The sequence below is a fragment of the Rhincodon typus genome, chromosome 1 (genome assembly GCF_021869965.1).
Source record: "Rhincodon typus isolate 14 chromosome 1, sRhiTyp1.1, whole genome shotgun sequence".
Classification (NCBI taxonomy): domain Eukaryota; kingdom Metazoa; phylum Chordata; class Chondrichthyes; order Orectolobiformes; family Rhincodontidae; genus Rhincodon; species Rhincodon typus.
The window spans coordinates 39,182,561-39,200,881 of NC_063332.1; the positions used below are offsets into that span (position 1 = coordinate 39,182,561).

Below are 18,321 nucleotides of genomic sequence, written 5' to 3' on the forward strand. Positions count from 1 at the left end.
GTGATTCATTTTGGAAGGACAAACTTGAAAGCAGAATACAGGGTTAACGGAAAGGTTCTTGGCAGTGTGGAGGAGCAGAGGGATCTTGGCGTTCATGTCCACAGTTCCCTGAAAGCTGCCACCCAGGTGGATAGAGTTGTTAAGAAGGCGTATGGTGTGTTAGCTTTCATTAATAGAGGGATTGAGTTCAAGAGCCATGAAGTTATGCTCCAGCTATATAAAAGCCTGGTTCAGCCACATCTGGAGTAATGTGTCCATTTCTGGTTGCCTCATTACAGGAAAGGTGTGGAAGCGTTGGAAAAGGTACAGAGGAGATTTATCAGGATGTTGCCTGGAATGGAAGGAAGGTCTTACGAGGAAAGGTTGAGAGAGCTAAGGCTTTTCTCTTTAGAACGACAAAGGATGAGAGGTGACTTGATAGAGGTGTACAAAATGATCAGCGGTAGAGTGGACAGACAGAGACGTTTTCCTCGGGTGGAGGTAGCTATTACGAGGGGGCATAATTTTAAAGTGAGTGGAGGTAGATATAGTGGAGATGTCAGAGGTAGATTCTTTACTCAGAGAGTGGTCGGGGCGTGGAATGCATTGCCGGAGAGGGTAGTGGAGTCGGCCTCATTAGGGGCATTTAAGCTGCTATTAGATAGGCATATGGATGATAGTATAAGGTAGGGGTGGAGGTTAGATAGACCTTAGGTTTAGGGTAAAAGTTCGGCACAACATCGTGGGCTGAAGGGCCTGTACTGTGCTGTACTGTTCTATGTTCTATTATAAATACAGCACAACGTAAGCACAAAGTACTCTGGATGCCCTGTGAGCAATGATGTTGGAGGTGTCTGGATCGAGTTGATCCTGTGATCGATAGACCTGGGACAGTAGGAAGTCAAATTCATATTGCTTTGCTAATCAGTTAGCTTCAGTTTAACATTGCAACTCAACATTAAAATAATTTACACAAACATAATGATAGCAACAAACAATACAAATAAGCCAATGGATCAGTATCAAGGCATTACTGACAACTCCCATGGAACATCCTCCAGGCACAGCTATATTTTATATTTTCTTTTTGATGGTGCCAGATCCGCCATCATCAGGTCCCAATTATACATGGTCCTTATGGTAATGGTTAACGGAGGACATGATTCATTTGCTTTCAGCTTCTCAGTGATGGGTCTGTACTCATTGGAATTTAGAAGAATGAGAGGCAATCTTTTTGAAACATACACGATTCTTAGTGGACTTGACAGGAAGAATGCAGAAAGGTTGTTTCCCCTGTTGGGTAGGTCTAGGACCAGAAGATGTAATCTCAGAGCAAAGAGTCACCCGTTTAAAACAGAACACAGAGGAATTTCTTCTCTCCCAGAGAATGAATCAGTGGAATTCTTTACTGCAGACAGATATCAAGGCTCAGACATTCAGTATATTCAAGGCTAAGATAGACACAATTTTAATCAATAAAGGGAGGGTTATAAGGAATAGGTGGGAAAGTGGCATTGAGGATTACTCCAGCAGCCATGACTGAATGATGGAGTAGAGTTGATGGGCTGAAAGGTATACTTCTGTCCCATGTCTCACGCTCAAGCAGGATGCAGTTACCTTGAGCAAAAATACTCCAGATGCTGGGAATCTGAAATCAAAACTGAAAATTTTGGAAAACAAAGTCCAATCAATGTGGATGTTTGAAATCAGAAACCCAAACAGAAGTTGCAAGAAAAACTCAGCAGGTCTGCAGCATCTGTGGGGAGAAAACAGAGTTAGTGTTTCGGATCCAGTAAACAAGGGACCTGCTGTTGGGGATTAGTTACCTCGCTTGTCTAGAGTCTGCTGCATAATGACACCAGTGCATCAGTTCAACCCTGTGCCACCTGAGATATTTCATGGAGATCTGCTTCCCTGCCTAACCCCACAGTTGCAGAGTGGTGTGCCTCAAGCAAAATGCAACCAGTTTTCGAATGGACAGAAATATCTATGGTCCCTTGTGGACTGTGGCTAATTCTTGACTTGCTGATATCAAAACCTTCTTAGAAGCCGTGTAATGATTTCTACATATTGCTGTCACTTCAGTTCAAATATTAATGTCTAAAAGAGGCGATTGTTTCATTCACATTTCAGATGGAAAGCATTTAATTATATGTATACATCAATACTATCTATTTTATATTTGAGTTTTGCTTTATGCACGTTAAACTCACAACTAAATGAGCATGCATATATTTGGAACATACCAAAAAAGGGCATGCATTAACTAATTGTATGAATTTAACATTTCACAACTTTTACTAACCAAATTAACTCCTCTACAATTCTGATCTGTAAAATTTTCAGCTGGATCCTGCCATTAAAATCTTTGCAGATAGAAGTGGAACTCCCAAAAAACGAAAAGCACCACCACCACCACCACCACTAAGCAGTACTATGCAGGTAAAGGATAAAGGGGCTAATTGATGGCCATCTGATTAGCCAGATTAATATGTATATATAGAAATTTGGCCACATCTAATAAAGGTTCCTATTGATTTACTGTAATTTAAACAATGTTTAGTTGTTTTATTTCTCAATGAGGATTCATGATGGCAGTCAGTGATTTAATTATTGATAATTTGTGGTGTTTTGTCTAGGGTTCCCAATCTAGTGAAGTGCCATTTCCAGAGTCACGTAGCCCTCGTTCATCAGGATGTGAGTCATCAAAAGTAGAAGAAACATCAGTTAAGGTAGTTTTTAACCTAATGTCTAGTGTTCATAAGATACTTCCATAGCCTTAGCAATTGAGAAATAATGTTACTTTGACCTTTTTTTATGGAAGAAAGGAGCTCCGCATTTCTGGGAGAAGATTCCTATAACTCTTCCTAAGAATTGCAAAGCCGTATTCCATTCTGACAGGTCTTTCATAGTACAGAGCTCTGAGGAAGGCGACCGATGTCCCCTTTTCACACTAGTCAGCTGCAATATTTACAATATCAAGGTCCTGATAGCCCCTTTGACAGCTTATAACAAACTTTTAAGTATATAAATTATGTGTAATAGGCTACTGAGAGGGCATGGTACCAAAGAGCCTGGTAAGTAGGATACAGTTGGGGCAGGGTAGAGTCCTGGGGACAGGATACCAGATGAATAGGGGAAGGGTACTCGGTGAGTCGGCTGCCAGAGGTGGGTTGCCAGATATGTTGGGTCCCAGGAGGGTGTTGCGTCAGGTTCTGGATATAGTTTGGTATGTGTGAGTAAAGTATGGGGTCTGTTGAATAGCTATTCAGGAGTTAGACTATGTACTTAAACATAAGTACCTTCTCCTAAATAACTATTTTACTGAATTTAAAGGGAACCATCTGAAGTCTTCAATTTAATGGAGACTTTCAGAGGATTCCAGGCATAAAGGAATTGTCCTGAAGAAAATTCAATTTCCCAGGAAATTCCTTTGGAATCTGCTACAGTGGGGTTTCTGCAGTTTCTGATATGCAATTCCAACCTACAGTGGAATGACAACTGTCTGGGCAGCCAACATCATGACTTCAAATTTTAAATATTTACTTTGCTGAAGAGACCTTGGTCACAGAAAAAATGCAGATTCTCATTTGGTTTACTTCGTCTACCTGTGGAAAAGTTGTATTGGAGCAAGTAGAAGCATTAAATGGCCATGTTTAAAGGACATCTAATACTGCTTGCAGTATTTGTTGTATATGAGGGAGAAGGTGCAGATATTCAATTGTAAGCTTTTATTATACACTGATAATATGAAGAAGAAGAATGAGCAGCTTTGCTGATAGTTAAACCATTGCGAGAAAGGGTTTTCCCTCCTTTTACCTAGAGGTTTGAAGAAATGGGCTGAGTTTTAATATTAAAAGAAGGGTGTTCTTTGCCAAATCAACCTCGAATCTGCCCAAGTCTAATTTTAACTGAAGAAGCAATCAGCAGGTTAAAACTTTATATACGATAACTAGGCAGTGAGCCTCAATGACTTTAACTGTTGTTGACAATGTTTCCTGGGTCTTGGGCAACCTTGCAGCTTTGTCAATGTGAGAACATGGTGGATTCAGGCAATACATGTCTTTGCAACCACCTTCTGATCCAGATGCTTGAGAAGCTGCTACAATCAGTCATCACTCCTAATGATCCTTTCTCCCCTCTCCTACCCACAACCCCGCCACCGCCCCCCCCACACACGGTCCACCAACTGATCTCCCACCCCCACAGTATGCACCCCACTCCCCATCCTTTTGCAGCTCCATTCAACTGTTCCCTGTCAAATTGTGACCCCCTGCCCAGCCCCCACCCACCCCCGCACCCCCGCTGGTCTGAACTGCTGCTGTCACCACTGCATTCTAATCATCTGGAGGCCCAAGCTGTCAGTCAGACACTGGGATTTAATCCCCTTCGTGTATAGGGTTGTTCCAAATTTGGATTCCCCATAACATTCTGACCAACGCATTCACCTTCAGTCAGCAAAGTGAAAGTACCCACTAATTTACTTGGTGCAGATTTTGCAATACAAGTGATGTGTAATATGTAAGTGATAAGCATTTTAATTTGTTAACAATTTATTGTACTGTGCACTTTGAAAAGAAACATTTTAAACCTCCCTAGTACCCCAACCTTGAAAGAAGTTAACAGATGAAACAAAATTATGTTGTCATTCTTAGTGGACAGTTGTCTTCTCTCCAAGTTTCCAAGTGTCCAAATTTCACTTAGCTGACTGCAAAGATGAAAATTTAATTAACCTCATCACCAACCATTTTCATTTCTGTTTGGAGGAGATAGCCTTGTTCATTTTGATATATTTGTGTTACAGGAAAGAGAGAACAATGAAGAAATGAGAAAACTTCAAGCAGAGAAGGCAAATTTGCTGGAGGTGATACAAAACCTAAATCAGCAACTGCGAGATAAAAACCTCCAAGAGGTATTTTTCTTTTCAAATTGAGTGTACCTGCTGTGTCAGTGGATGCTGGACCGATTGCAATTTTTAAGACTGACAAAGAGACCTTTGTTGGATAAGGATATCCAGGGAGTGGGAACAGACTTGAGTTAATGCAGTTCCAATCACCCATAATCTGATCAATTCATAGGATCATTTAGTACGGAAGAGGATCTTTCAGTCTGAATTGCCAAGAAAAATTACTACTTAAACTAATCCCATTTTCCCACTCTCCAGGCCTATAGTTTAGAATTTTATGACACTTCAAGTGCTTATCCAAGTACTTTTCAAAGGTTATGAAAATAAGCTATATGTCTATTTCCTGTTCCTGTGGTAATGTAAGTTTTGTATTAGATTACAGTCTACTCAATTTAACCAGCTTGTCGTATAGTATAGGACAATTATAGAAAGAAGCTGGTAACCATATGTGTAACCACCATCTGTATATGCTGTGCAGGAAATTCCATTTCAGATGGACTTCAATCATTTGAATTGCGGTCTTAATAATCTGAAATAAATCTTCTGGACAGACATTAAAAATCAAAACTCATTCTCTTCTTTCTTAATTTTTTTTAGGCACAACAAAATGTCCTCAAAAAGCATGACTGTAGAAATAGTGAAGAAGTGCCATTTGATACAATAGGTATTGTATGAGGTTGCTGGCCTGTACATTGTGCGGCTAATGCTGATACATATTTGTAACTGTTTTTGTGATTGTCAGATATGTACTGCAGCATAAATGCAGTGTAAGCTTGTAATCACTACCAATGAAACAGTACTGTATTATAAGTTGGTTATAGGGTCCATTATTGCTTTAAGAAGCTGGATTGGACTTTCTGCTGAAATGTAACTTGCTACAGGACATAGTAAGTTGGATAGTTTTATGGAATATTTAAACAAGTTTTATTAAATGTAATGTGATCACGTGTATAAGTACCATCAAGAATAATGAGATAAATGCTTCTTCAAATGTCGAATATACATTACTGTAAACCTGTCAAGCTGCAACCTAGTTCCCTTTTAAAGGTGACTGTTGTCTCAAATTTCAAACTTTAGCTGTGAGTTTGCTTCACCTCCTTTAGAGTACTTGGCTTAATTTGATTCTTTATCCAATTGGCTGAACAAACAAGACAAAGTAGGGAATCACATGCAAGATATGTTGAGCAGCACATTACTTAGGCCTGAGTTTTCACACTTGAGCAAGGAGTTCAGAGTTGGGAAAATTCCCAGTTCCACAAGCCTAACCCAGGGGAAAGTGTACAAACAGGAAGCTGAAAGAACACAGCAAAAGACCACACCAGGGGAAAGTGTCCTGGACAGTTGGATTTTTGTTATTGGGGTGTAAGTGTTAGCAGGAATCAGACCTTTCATCCCAAGAGTTTGGAGGCAGCCCATGGACTGCTGGCTTTGGAGGTGAGCAGTGGGGAAAGGTCTTTCTTGATGGCTTTGGACATTTTCATTGCTGTTTGAGAAAAGAATGAAACAAGAAAAACAACAGACCTCCAACCTTCAACATTTTGCATCTCTTCAACCGCTACGTTCACTACCTTAAGGTTATTTCATTTAATTAATCCCTTATAAATGCAAGCACTTATATTCGTAGCCCACTTCAAAATATTTGATAAGAAATAGTGCTGTCAATCAAACTATGAACTGACAGGCACTATATTGTGATAGCTTGCGAGATCAGTTCCAATGCATTAATCCACTTTTTACAGATGGACATGTCTACTTTTAACAATCCCAAAAGGCACCTGACCTCTCCCAAAGATTTTTGTGGACCTTTTCTAAAGGTTCTCCACCCTACCCAAATAACTGCAGTGGCTTTAGACATCCACCTGAAAAATATAATGTCCATACCTCTTGTTTTGGACATACAAACTACAATACATATAAGCACTTACCAAACTCTGTATCAAAAAAAAAAGCTCGGCTCCCACATCTCCTTTAAAATTACCCCTTTTTTACTTTAAACCTATGTCACCTAGTAACTAACATCTCTACTCTGGGAGGAGAAAAAGACTGACTATTCATTTTATTCATGCCTCTGATAATGTTGTAAACTTCTATCAGGCCACCCCTCATTCTTCAACATTCAAATGAAAACAAACCAAGTTTGCCCAATCTCTCCTTGTAACTAACACTCTCCAAAACAGGCAGCATCTTGCTAAACCGTTTCTGTACCCTGTCCCAAGCTTCTACTTCCTTCCAGAACTGGAACTGTTCACAGCATTCCAAATATGGCTGAACTAACGTTCTATACAGCTGCAACATGACTTGCTAATTCATATACTGTGCCCCAAACGATGAAGGCAAGCATGCCATGTGCCATCCTGATCACCTTATCCACTTGTGTTGCCACTTTCAGATAACTCTGGACCTGTACTGTTAGATCCCTCGGTATGTTGATGTTGAGAAGGGTTTTGCTATTTACTGTACATTTCCCTCCTGCATTAGATCTCCCAAAATATATCACCTCACATTTGTCCAGATTAAATTCCATCTGCCATTTCTCTGCCTAAGTCTCACATTTATCTATATCCTGCTGTATCCTCTGGCAATCCACCTCCCCCTCCGCAGCTCCTACAATCTTTATGTCATCTGCAAATTTACTAATTAGGCCACTTACGTATGGCTCCAAATAATGGAATACATTACAAACAACAGGGGTCCCTGCACTGATCCCTGCAGAACACCACTGGTCACAGATCTCCTGTCAGAAAAACACCCTTCCACCGCTACTCTGTCTTTTATGACTAAGCCAGTTCTCTAACCATCATACCAGATCATTGTGGATCCCATGTGATTTCACCTCTTGTATCCACCTGTCATGAGGGACCTTGTCAAAGGCCTTGCTGAAGTCTGTCTGGACAACATTCACCGCCCTGCCCCCGTCAATTATCTCTGTCACTTGCTCAAAAAACTCAATCAAGTTTGTGAGACATGACCTTCCATGCACAAAGGCATGCTGCCTATTGCTAATAAGCCAATATTTTTTCAAACGTGAGTGAATCTTATCCCTAAGAATCTTCTCCAATAGCTTTCCTACTACTAACGTAAGGCTCACCAGTCTGTAATTTCCCAGATTATCCATCTTTCCCTTCCTAAAGGAATAATGTTGACTATTCTCAAGTCCTCTAGGACCTCTCCTGTGACTAAAGAGGATACAAAGATTTCATACAAGGCTCCAGCAATTTCCTCACCTGCCTCCCTCAGCATTCTGGGATAGATCCCATCAGATCCTGCGGCTTGTCTATCTTAATGCTTTTCAAAACACCCAACACCTTCTCCTTTTATATTTTGACATGCCTTAGAATATCATACAACATACCCCTTCTGAGACTGACCATCTGCCATGTTCTTCTCCTTTGTGAATGCTGATGCAAAGTATTCGTTAAGGACCTCGCCCAATTCCTCTGGTTCCATGCATAAGTTCCCTCCTTTGTCCTTGAGTGGACCTAACCTTTCCCTAGTTATCCCATGCTTATTATTTATTTATAAAATGCCTTGAAATTTTCCTTAATCCCGTTTGCCGAAGATATTTCATGGCCCTTTTAGCCCTCCCAATTCCTTGTTTGAGTTCTTTCCGGCTATTTTTGTATTCTTTTAGGGCTCTGTCTTCAGTTTCCTAAGTCTGACATATGCCTCCTTTTTACTTTTGACTGAGCTTTCAATTTCTCTTGTCATCCAAAGTTCCAGAATCTTGCCATGCTTACCCTTCATTTTCACAGCAACATGCTGGTCCTGAACTCCAATAAACTGGCCTTCAAAAGATTCTGACATGCCAGATAAAAACCGAAAGACCTGCAGAACTAGTTCTGAGGAAGGGTCATCGAACCCGAAACGTTAACTCTGATTTGTCTTCACAGATGCTGCCAAACCTGCTGAGCTTTTCCAGCAATCTCTGTTTTTGTTTCCAACATGCCAGATGTGGATTCACACTCAACCAGCCACCCCCCAGTTTACATACCCCAGTTCCTGACAAATGTTATGGTAGTTAACTTTCCCCTAGTTTGGTACTGTCACCTGAGGACTACTCATATCCTTATTCAGAAGTAACTTAAAATTCACTGGATGAGGCCTCCAAAGTGTCCTCTCTCAGTACAGCTGTGATATCCCAACTCTGTCAACTCTTTACATTCCTCTCTATCTCACCTGAAACATTAACCTGCCAGTCTTGTCCTTCTCTCAACCAAGTCTCTGTAATAACTACAACATCATATGTTCAATGTATTAATCCAGCTCTAAGTTCACCTGCCTTACCTATAATTCACCTCGCATTAAAACAAATAGACCTCAGACCGGCAGTCTGTGTTCAGTAACATCTGCCCGATCCCTGCCACATTGCTTTGTATGTTCCACCAGTTGCAAGTTCAAAACAAAGTCCTCCTCACTAACATTTAGAGGTTAGTGCCAAAATTGCGAGAGCTGTCTCACAGGCTGGCCAAGCAAAAGTCTAACGTAGTCATACTCATGGAATCACGCCTGACAGACAACGTCCCAGACACCACCATCACCATCCTTGGGTATGTTTTGTCCCACCGGCAAGACAGATGCAGCAGGGGTGGTGCCACAGTGGTATGCAGTTGGGAGGGAGTTGCCCTAGGACTCTCAAACATTGACTCCGGACCCCATGAAATCTCTTGGCTTCAGGTGGAACGTGGGCAAGGATAAAACCTGGTGTTACCTCATACCATCCTCCATTGGCTGATGAATTAGTACTCTTCCATGTTGAATAACACCTGGGGGAAGCACTCAGGGTGACAAAGACATAAAATGTACTATGGGTGGGGAATTTAAATGTCGACCATCAATATGGGCAGCAGCACTATTGATTGAGCTGGTCAGGCCCTAAAGGAGATAGCTGCTAGACTGGCAGTGCAGCAGGTGGTGAGGGAACCAATGAGGGAAAAGCATACTTGATATCATCTTTAGCAAGTTGACAGCTGCCGATGCATCTATCCATAACAATATCAGTAAGAGTGACCAGTGGAGACGAAGTCCTGCCTTCACGTTGAGAATACCCTCCATCATGTTGTGTGGCACTATCATTGTGCTAAATGGGATAGAATTCAAACAGATTTAGCAACTCAAGACTGGACATCTGTGAGGCACTGTGGGCCATCAACAGCAGCAGAATTATAGTCCAGCACACCGTGCAACCCCATTCAACCATTACCACCAAGCCAAGGGGTCAACGCTCATTCAATGGAGAGTGCAGGAGGGCATGCCAGGAGCAGCACCAGGCATACCTGAAGATGAGGTATCAACCTGGCAAAGCTACCAAACAAGACTACCTGCATACCAAACAGCATAAGCAGCAAGTGATAGACAGAGCTAATAGAGCTAAGCAATCCAACAACAAATGGATCAGATCTAAGCTCTGCAGTCCTGCCAAAACTAGTCGTGAATGGTGGTGGACAATTAAATAAGTCATTGCAGAAGGGGGCTCCATAAATAGCCTCATCCTCAATGATGGAAGAGTCCAACACACCAGTGCAAAAAATAACATTTTGCAGTAATCTTCAGCCAGAAGTGCTGAGTGGATGATCCATCTTGGCCTCCTCCAATGGTCCCCAGCATCATAAATACCGGTTTTCAGCTAATTTGATTCACTCAGTGTGATATCAAGAAATGGTTGGAAGCACTGGATACTACAAAGGCTATGGCCTATGGGCTATGGGCAATAGTGAAGGCAGGACTTGTGCTCCAGTACTTGCCACTCCCCTAGCCAAGCTATTCCAGTATAGTTTCAAAATTGGCATCTAGCCAACAATGTGGAAAATTGCCCAGCTATGTTCTGTACATGAATAAACAGGATAAATCCAACGTGGACACTTGATACCCCATCAGTCTACTCTCGATCATCAGTAAAGTGCTGGCAGGTGTTATCAACAGTGCTTTCAAACAGCTCAGTGACGCCTAGTTTGGGTTCTGCCAGGACCACTCAGCCCCTGGCCTCATTACAGCCTTGGTTCAAACATGGACAAAAAAGCTGAATTCCAGAGGTGAGGTGAGAATGACAGCCCTTGACATCAAGGCTACATTCAACCGAGTGTGGCATCAAGCAGCCCTAGCAAAACTGGAATCAATGAGTATCACGGAACAAACTGTCTGCTGGTTGGAGTCATACCTGGCATGTAGGACAATGGTTGTGGCTGTTGGAGGTGAGTCATCTCAGCTCTATGGCATCTCTGCAGGAGTTCTTCAGTGTCGCGTCCTAGATAGAATCATCTTTAGCTGCTTCATCAATGACCTTTGTTCCATCAGATCAGAAGTGGGGATGTTCACTGATGATTGCACAAAGTTCAGCACCATTCACAACTCCTCATATACTGAAGCAGTCCGTGTTCAAATACAATAAGATCTGGACAATATCCAGGCTTGGGCTGACAATTGGAAAGTAACATTTGCACCAGACAAATGCCAGGCAATGATCATCATGAATTAGAGACAATCTAACCATGACTGAATCCCCCACTGTCAACATCTTGGGGTTATCATTGACCAGATATTCAACTGGATTTGCCACATAAACACAGCGACTACAACACCGGGTCAGAGGCTAGGAATACCGTGGCAAGTAACTCACCTCCTGAATCCCCAAAGCATGTCCACCTTCTACAAGGCACCAGTCAGCAGTGTGACGTAACACTCTCCCCTTACCTGGATGGGTGCAGCTCCAACAACATTGAAGAAGTTTGACACCATTCAGGGCAAAGCAGTCTGTTTGATTGGCACTACATCCAGAAGCATCCACTCCATGCACCAAGATGCAATAACAGCAGTGTCGACAATCAACAAGATGTGTTACAGAAATTCATCAAAGATCCATAGATAGCACCTTCCAAACTCATGACCACTTCCATCTGGAAAGACAAGGGCAGCAGATACATGGAATGTTGCCACCTGCAAGTTCCCATTCAAGCCACTAACATCATAACTGGGCAATATATCGCTGTTCAATCACTGTTGCTGGGTCAGAATCCTGGAATTCCCTCTCTAATGGCGTTGAAAGTCAACCTACAGCATGTGAACTGTAGTAGTTCAAGAAGACAGCTCACCACCTTCTCAAGGGCAAGTAGGGACAGGCAATAAATGCTGGCCATCCTGGGATGCCCAAATCCCACAAGAGTATTTTAAAAAAAAACACTGATCAAGTATAGTAGCATAATCACCATAATATTCATTTAATTTTATTTCTCAATGGTTTGTAATCATATAAAAAGTCGAAAACCATATAACTGTGAAATACATGGGGCTTGTGTCTGATTTTTAATGTAAATTTGATCAGTTTAAATTGATTTTTCCACATTCAATCCGCGTTTTTTTAAACTAATTTCTCTTTTCCGTAGTTGCAATGCATTATTCCAAAAATTTGAATCACGTAAAAATAATAGCTTTAAATTGTACTGTGCTCAGTGTATTTACATAATATCTATTCACTGCAATTCTATTTCATATTGGTCAATGAATGTCCTTCATTTAGTTTAACATTGAGATGACCTTCATTCTGCATTTCAAATGTACTAAAGATCTGTTTATAAATGCTCAGACATAATCTCAGATATAATAATTGATTGTCTTTTAGGTAGTGGAAGTAAAAAAACTGAAACCTCGTTTGTTGAAGAACCAGACCAAATAATGGCATTGCAATCCCAAATTGCTTCTCTTGAGGTGCAAAATAAAGAGTTATGGGGTATATTGCAGGTACTTTAGATAATCTATGATTCTTTATTAGTTATTTATTAGCATTTGAATCCCTTTACAGTTTTGATCTTGATATCTATACCTTCAAATTATGATCCAATGCATGTCTGTTCAACCAGTAATTGTCATTGATTTTGCCATTGAAATTTATGGTAAGAGAAATGTTTCGGCCTGGAAATATTTACAAGTGCATCTCTCATAACATTGCTTATAAGCCTAGGATCAAATGTTGCTTTTGATGTAGAGACAAAGAGTAAACAACAGAGTGAAATCCAGGCAGAGAAGAAAGCATGTTTGTACAAAATATTTTGCTTTACCACCAAAATAGTCAATTTGTTTGTCTTCATTATTGCTATCTGGAACAAACAAGACTTTCGCCAAGTTTCTTTATCAAAATAGTTCAAAAATAATTGTATATTAAGCACAAATGTATTCTTCAAACAGTGGCAAAATGGGTTATGAATAAAGATACTGTGCAGATTTAAACTTTATCCCTCTCCATCAGGATGGGATAAATAGTTACCTTATTGATAATGATCTAACTGGGCATAGTCAGCATGGATTAGTAAATGGGATCATGTTTGACAAACTGGTTAAAGATGTTACGAACAAGATTGGTAAGGGAGAGCAAATGGACACATTATACATAGAACTTCAGATGGTTTTGATAAGGTCCCCCAATGGAGGATAGTTACATAGAACATAGAACATAGAAAGTTACAGCGCAGTACAGGCCCTTCGGCCCTCGATGTTGCGCCGACCTGTGAAAACCAATCTGAAGCCCATCTAACCTAAACTATTCCATTATCATCCATATGTTTATCCAATGACCATTTAAATGCCCTTAAAGTGGGCGATTCTACTATTTTTGCAGGCAGGGCATTCCACGCCCTTACTACTCTCTGAGTAAAGAACCTACCTCTGACATCTGTCCTATATCTATCACCCCTCAATTTAAAGCTATGTCCCCTCGTGCTAGCCATCACCATCCGAGGAGAAAGGCTCCCACTGTCCACCCTATCTAATCCTCTGATCATCTTGTATGTCTCTATCAAGTCACCTCTTAACCTTCTTCTCTCTAACGAAAACAGCCTCAAAACCCTCAGCCTTTCCTCATAAGACCTTCCCTCCATACCAGGCAACATCCTGGTAAATCTCCTCTGCACCCTTTCCAATGCTTCCACATCCTTCCTATAATGCGGTGACCAGAACTGTACGCAATACTCCAAGTGCGGCCGCACCAGAGTTTTGTACAGCTGCAACATGACCTCATGGCTCCGAAACTCAATCCCTCTACCAATAAAACCTAAGATACTGTACGCCTTCTTAACAACGCTATCAACCTGGGTGGCAACTTTCAGTGATCTATGCACATGGAAAGTTAGAAAGACTAAAGCATATTGAATAGGAGGTAATGTGCTGCACAAACTAAACAGAGAGTGGGAAACAGTGAGCGATACTCCTGTTGGCAGGCTGTGATTTGTGGGTAACCGCAATGATCGGTACATGAGCCCCAGCTGTTCACTTTTTATAGGATTTGGAGGTGGGGGCAGTGGTAATATTTCCAAATTTGCAGATGATACAAAGATAAGTGGGAATGTCTTGTGATGAAGGTGTAAAATGGCTTCAGGAGGATTTGAACAAGCTTAGTGAATGGTCAAGAATATGGACAAATTGACTGTGGAAAAATGTGAGGTTATTGACTTGGGACAAGAAACAGGTGTGTCAGATATTTCTTAAATGTTAAGAGGTTGGAAAGTACGAAAGAATCTTGTTAGTGAATGTCAATATGCAGATGCAGTAAGTTGTTGGGAAGGCTACTGAATGCTAGCCTGTATTGTGAGAGGATTTGAGTATCATAGTGAAGTTTTGCTTCAATTATATAGGAGCTTGGTTAAAATACACATGAAGTACTGTGCGCAGTTCTCCTTGTGTCAGGAAAGATATTGTCTGAGTCGGTGTACAGCCTCAACCGTTCTTCCCTTCAAACGAAGCACAGTGGCTGCTAAAGATGTGCTGCAGTATCTCACCAAGGCTCCTTTGATAACACCTTTCAAACCCACGAATTTACCAGCAGATGCTTGGGAGTACCACCGTTCTTTCACTGTTGCAAGATCAAAATCCTGGAACTTCCTTCCCAATAACACTGTGGGTGTCCCTACACCTCAGGTACTGCAGCAGCTCAAGAAAGTGAGTCACTACCATCACCTACAGGCCATGTAGGGATAAGCAATAACCAAACCAGAAATTGCTGGAAAAATACAGCAGATCTGACAGCATCTGTGGAGAGAAAGCTGAGCTGATGTTTTGGGTTCAGTGATGCCTTCTTCAGAATGGGCCCAAAACGTTAACTCTGCTTTCTCTCCACAGATGCTGCCAGACTTGCTGGGTCTTACCAGCAATTTCTGATTTTGTTTCTAACTTCCAGCATCTGCAGTTCTTTGTTTTCTTTCACTGGGTAGTAAAAGCTTCCCTACCCAGCCATGCTCACATCCTATGAATAAATGAAAGAACATACCCCAATCATTTTTTAAAATGTTTATCTTCATTTAGTTTTTTTCATCTTAATATAATCATAATCATTAGTTCCCTGAAAATATTAAGTAAGGAAAAGATGTTTTTTTTTACATCTTGGTTTGTTGTTTGTGAGCAGGGGTATTGTGCTAATGCCCTGGGATTTGAATTCAATTTCCACCATAGATGCTGGTGAATTTGTGATTTGTTAAGAAATCTGGAACTGAAAGCCAGTGTCAGTGATGGTAGCCATGAGACAGCCATAATCATCATAAAAAACCCACTTGAGTCACTAATGGCTTTTAGTGAAATAAGTTTGCAATCCTTACCTAGTCTGACATGTATGTGACTCAGTCCACAGCAAGGTGATTGGCTTTTAACTACCTGAGCAAATTGCTTGCTTCAAGAGCAATTAAAAATGTGAAACAAGTGCTGGCCTTTCCAGCGATGCCCCCATCTCAGGAAATAACTTTTATTTTAAATAATAATGTTTGGTGACTTACTAGTTTGCTGGCATCATATAAACATAGAACTTATGAACTGGAATAAGTCAATTTGCACTTCATGGCAAATGGGGCAGCACGGTGGCTCAGTGGGCAGCACTGCTGCCTCACAACACCAGGGACCAGGGTCCAATTCCAGACATGGTCTGTGTGGAGTTTGCACAATCTTCCTGGGTCTGCGTGGGTTTCTTCCACGTGCTCCAGTTTCCTCCCACAGTTCAAAGATGTGTAGATTAGGTGGATTCGCCACACTTTGTCCATAGTATCCAGGGATGTGTGGGCTAGGTGGGTTAGCTATGGGAAATGTAGGTTCACAGGGATAGGGTAGGGGTGTGGGTCTGGGTGGGATGCTGCTTGAAGGTTTGGTATGGACTTGATGAGCTGAATGGCCTGTGGGGATTCTATGATACATGTCTGCTCCATTATTCAATGAGGTTGTGATAAATCTGATTGTAGTCTTAACTCCACTTGCTTATCTGACCTCCATTACCCTGGGCTCCCCTTGTCTAGTGAAGATCTATCCAATTCAGCCTTGAATAAGCTGTTACCCAGCTGCCACTGTTTTCTGGGGAAGAGAATTCCACAGAGTAATGACCCTTTTGAGGTTAAAAAAATCCCTAATTTCAGTCTTAAAGTAACTGCCAATTGATCCACTTGACTTGGTGCCAAATTTAAACTGATATCAGGAAATGAAAGACAAGGCTGTCCTTAGAAATTTGTGGACTGTGTTCTTTTTGGTCAGAGTTGCTTGCTGTAAATTGCAATGTCCTTCATATGTAAATTGTACCTGATGTTCTACCTTGGCAAAACAGGATTTGTCAAAGGTATTTTTATGAAAATGTTCGCTCTTTTAAACTGGTAAATTACTGTTTAATTCTGAATTTAATTTCATTTACAGGGAAAGCATTCACAGGACATTGTAACGAGCACATTGCCACAGGATGAGCAATCAAGACAAAATCTAGAAACATCATTTGATTTAAATTTTAATTCAGAAGATTCCCAAAGTACTCTTAAAGCTGATTATATCCAGCTAAAGGAACTGTATAAGAATGCAGAAGCAGAAATTACAAACCTCAGAGCTGAGATGTTTTCAAATCTGTCAAATAGTTCGCTCCAAACAAAAACTTTTGAACAAAGGAACAGTAATACAGGGGCAAAGGATGTACCTGACCAAGAAACTCCTCATACATTAGCAATGGGTTTGTTGACTGAACTCTCTGAGGAAAATAGTCAGACATTAGGGGAAATTAACGAGAATGGTTATTGTCTTGAAGAGAAACTCCGAGAAACACAGAGCAAATATGACGAGGCACTGAAAGAACTTTCCAGTCTGCGAGCACAGGTACAACAGGATTTGTGCTGCAAGGAGGAACGTATGCCTTTACCAAATTTGGAAGAGTTGACTCAGACTTACGAGGATGAGATCGAAGAACTAAAGCAAAGACTTAAAAGAGCTTTGGAAGATGAAGAAAAGGCCAATAACAACCTGAGAGAAATGGAAGAACTGCTGGAAATAAAAGATAAAATCTTGGCTAAATGTATGTCTGTGGAAGAGTGTGAGGAATTAAGAAATTCTCAAAGCTTACTTTTGGAGAATGTCAATCAAGAGAAGGCACTATTAATTGAGAAGTATGAGGAAGCACAAGAAGAAATTAAAAAGCTACAAGAAAAACTGAACCATCAGACCTCTTCTCAAAGAGACAACTACTTGCAAGAGATGGTGACAGCACTGAACAGAACAATCGATGATCTGAATACACAAGTAACTGAAATCGCACAGCAGTACAATGATGCAAAATGTGAGTTAAAACAACTGAAGAATAAAAAGACTGAAGTGGCATCTGAGCATATTAATTCAAACTATATCCACAAAGAACAGCATGAACAACTAGTACAAGTTCTAAATGATTCTGTAGATGAATTGAAGGAAAAGCTATCAGAGATGGAGATGAAGGTTAAGGAAGCTGAGCAGGACAATACAATGTTGCAGAAAGAGCTTGAGCTTCAAATGCAGACTTCTGTACCTCTCTCTGAACATAATCAAATTAAAATTACCCTTGAAAATACAATAAAAACTTTTAATGGAAAAGTGCGCCAGATGGAGCAAGGGCTTGAGCAGAAAGAAATAGAGCTGAATATCTTGCAAGGAAATTTGGCAACAAAAACAGCTGCTGTTCAAGAAGCAATGGTTCCAAAATCAGAGCATGAGAAGTTAAAAGTTTCATTAGAGGCTGAGTCCAATCGATTAACTGCTAAAATAAATGATCTACTGAAAGAACAAGAAAAGGCATCTGCTGAAGTTGCACAAGCTCAGAAAGACCACTTGCTAGCAAAGAGTGAGCGCGATACAGCTCAAGCTCAACTTGGGGCCAAGGAACAAGAAATCAAAAGGCTTCGTGTTAGAAGCCATGACATGCAGCAAACTGTTGAAGAATTGCAAAAACAGATTAAAGAGTCCTTGAAGCTGGAAGAAGATAAAGACAAAAAGGCAAGATTTGACATCCAGTTTTGCTGTTCATTTTAATTTTGGACTCTGTGGATTTATTAGTTGGGATACTTGATAGATAATTGTCACTGAAGAATCATTTTCTGATAAGCCTCAATTTTGATATGCCGTCATCCCCCAGCTCCAATGTCTGCCCTCCCGCCATGTGCTCCCTTATCCATCAACCTCACAATAAAGAC

General features: G+C 40.9%; 1 protein-coding gene across 1 annotated transcript in view; it reads left to right on the forward strand.

The window, feature by feature from the left end:
• Positions 1-18,321, forward strand: part of LOC109918345 (ankycorbin) — a 41,429-nt gene that overhangs the window by 13,915 nt on the left and 9,193 nt on the right. Inside the window, exons 2-7 of the mRNA XM_020518263.2 lie at positions 2,326-2,421; positions 2,619-2,711; positions 4,784-4,891; positions 5,483-5,549; positions 12,498-12,616; positions 16,532-18,124. Coding sequence (XP_020373852.2) covers positions 2,326-2,421; positions 2,619-2,711; positions 4,784-4,891; positions 5,483-5,549; positions 12,498-12,616; positions 16,532-18,124 — 2,076 coding nt within the window. The remainder of the gene's footprint in view (positions 1-2,325; positions 2,422-2,618; positions 2,712-4,783; positions 4,892-5,482; positions 5,550-12,497; positions 12,617-16,531; positions 18,125-18,321) is intronic.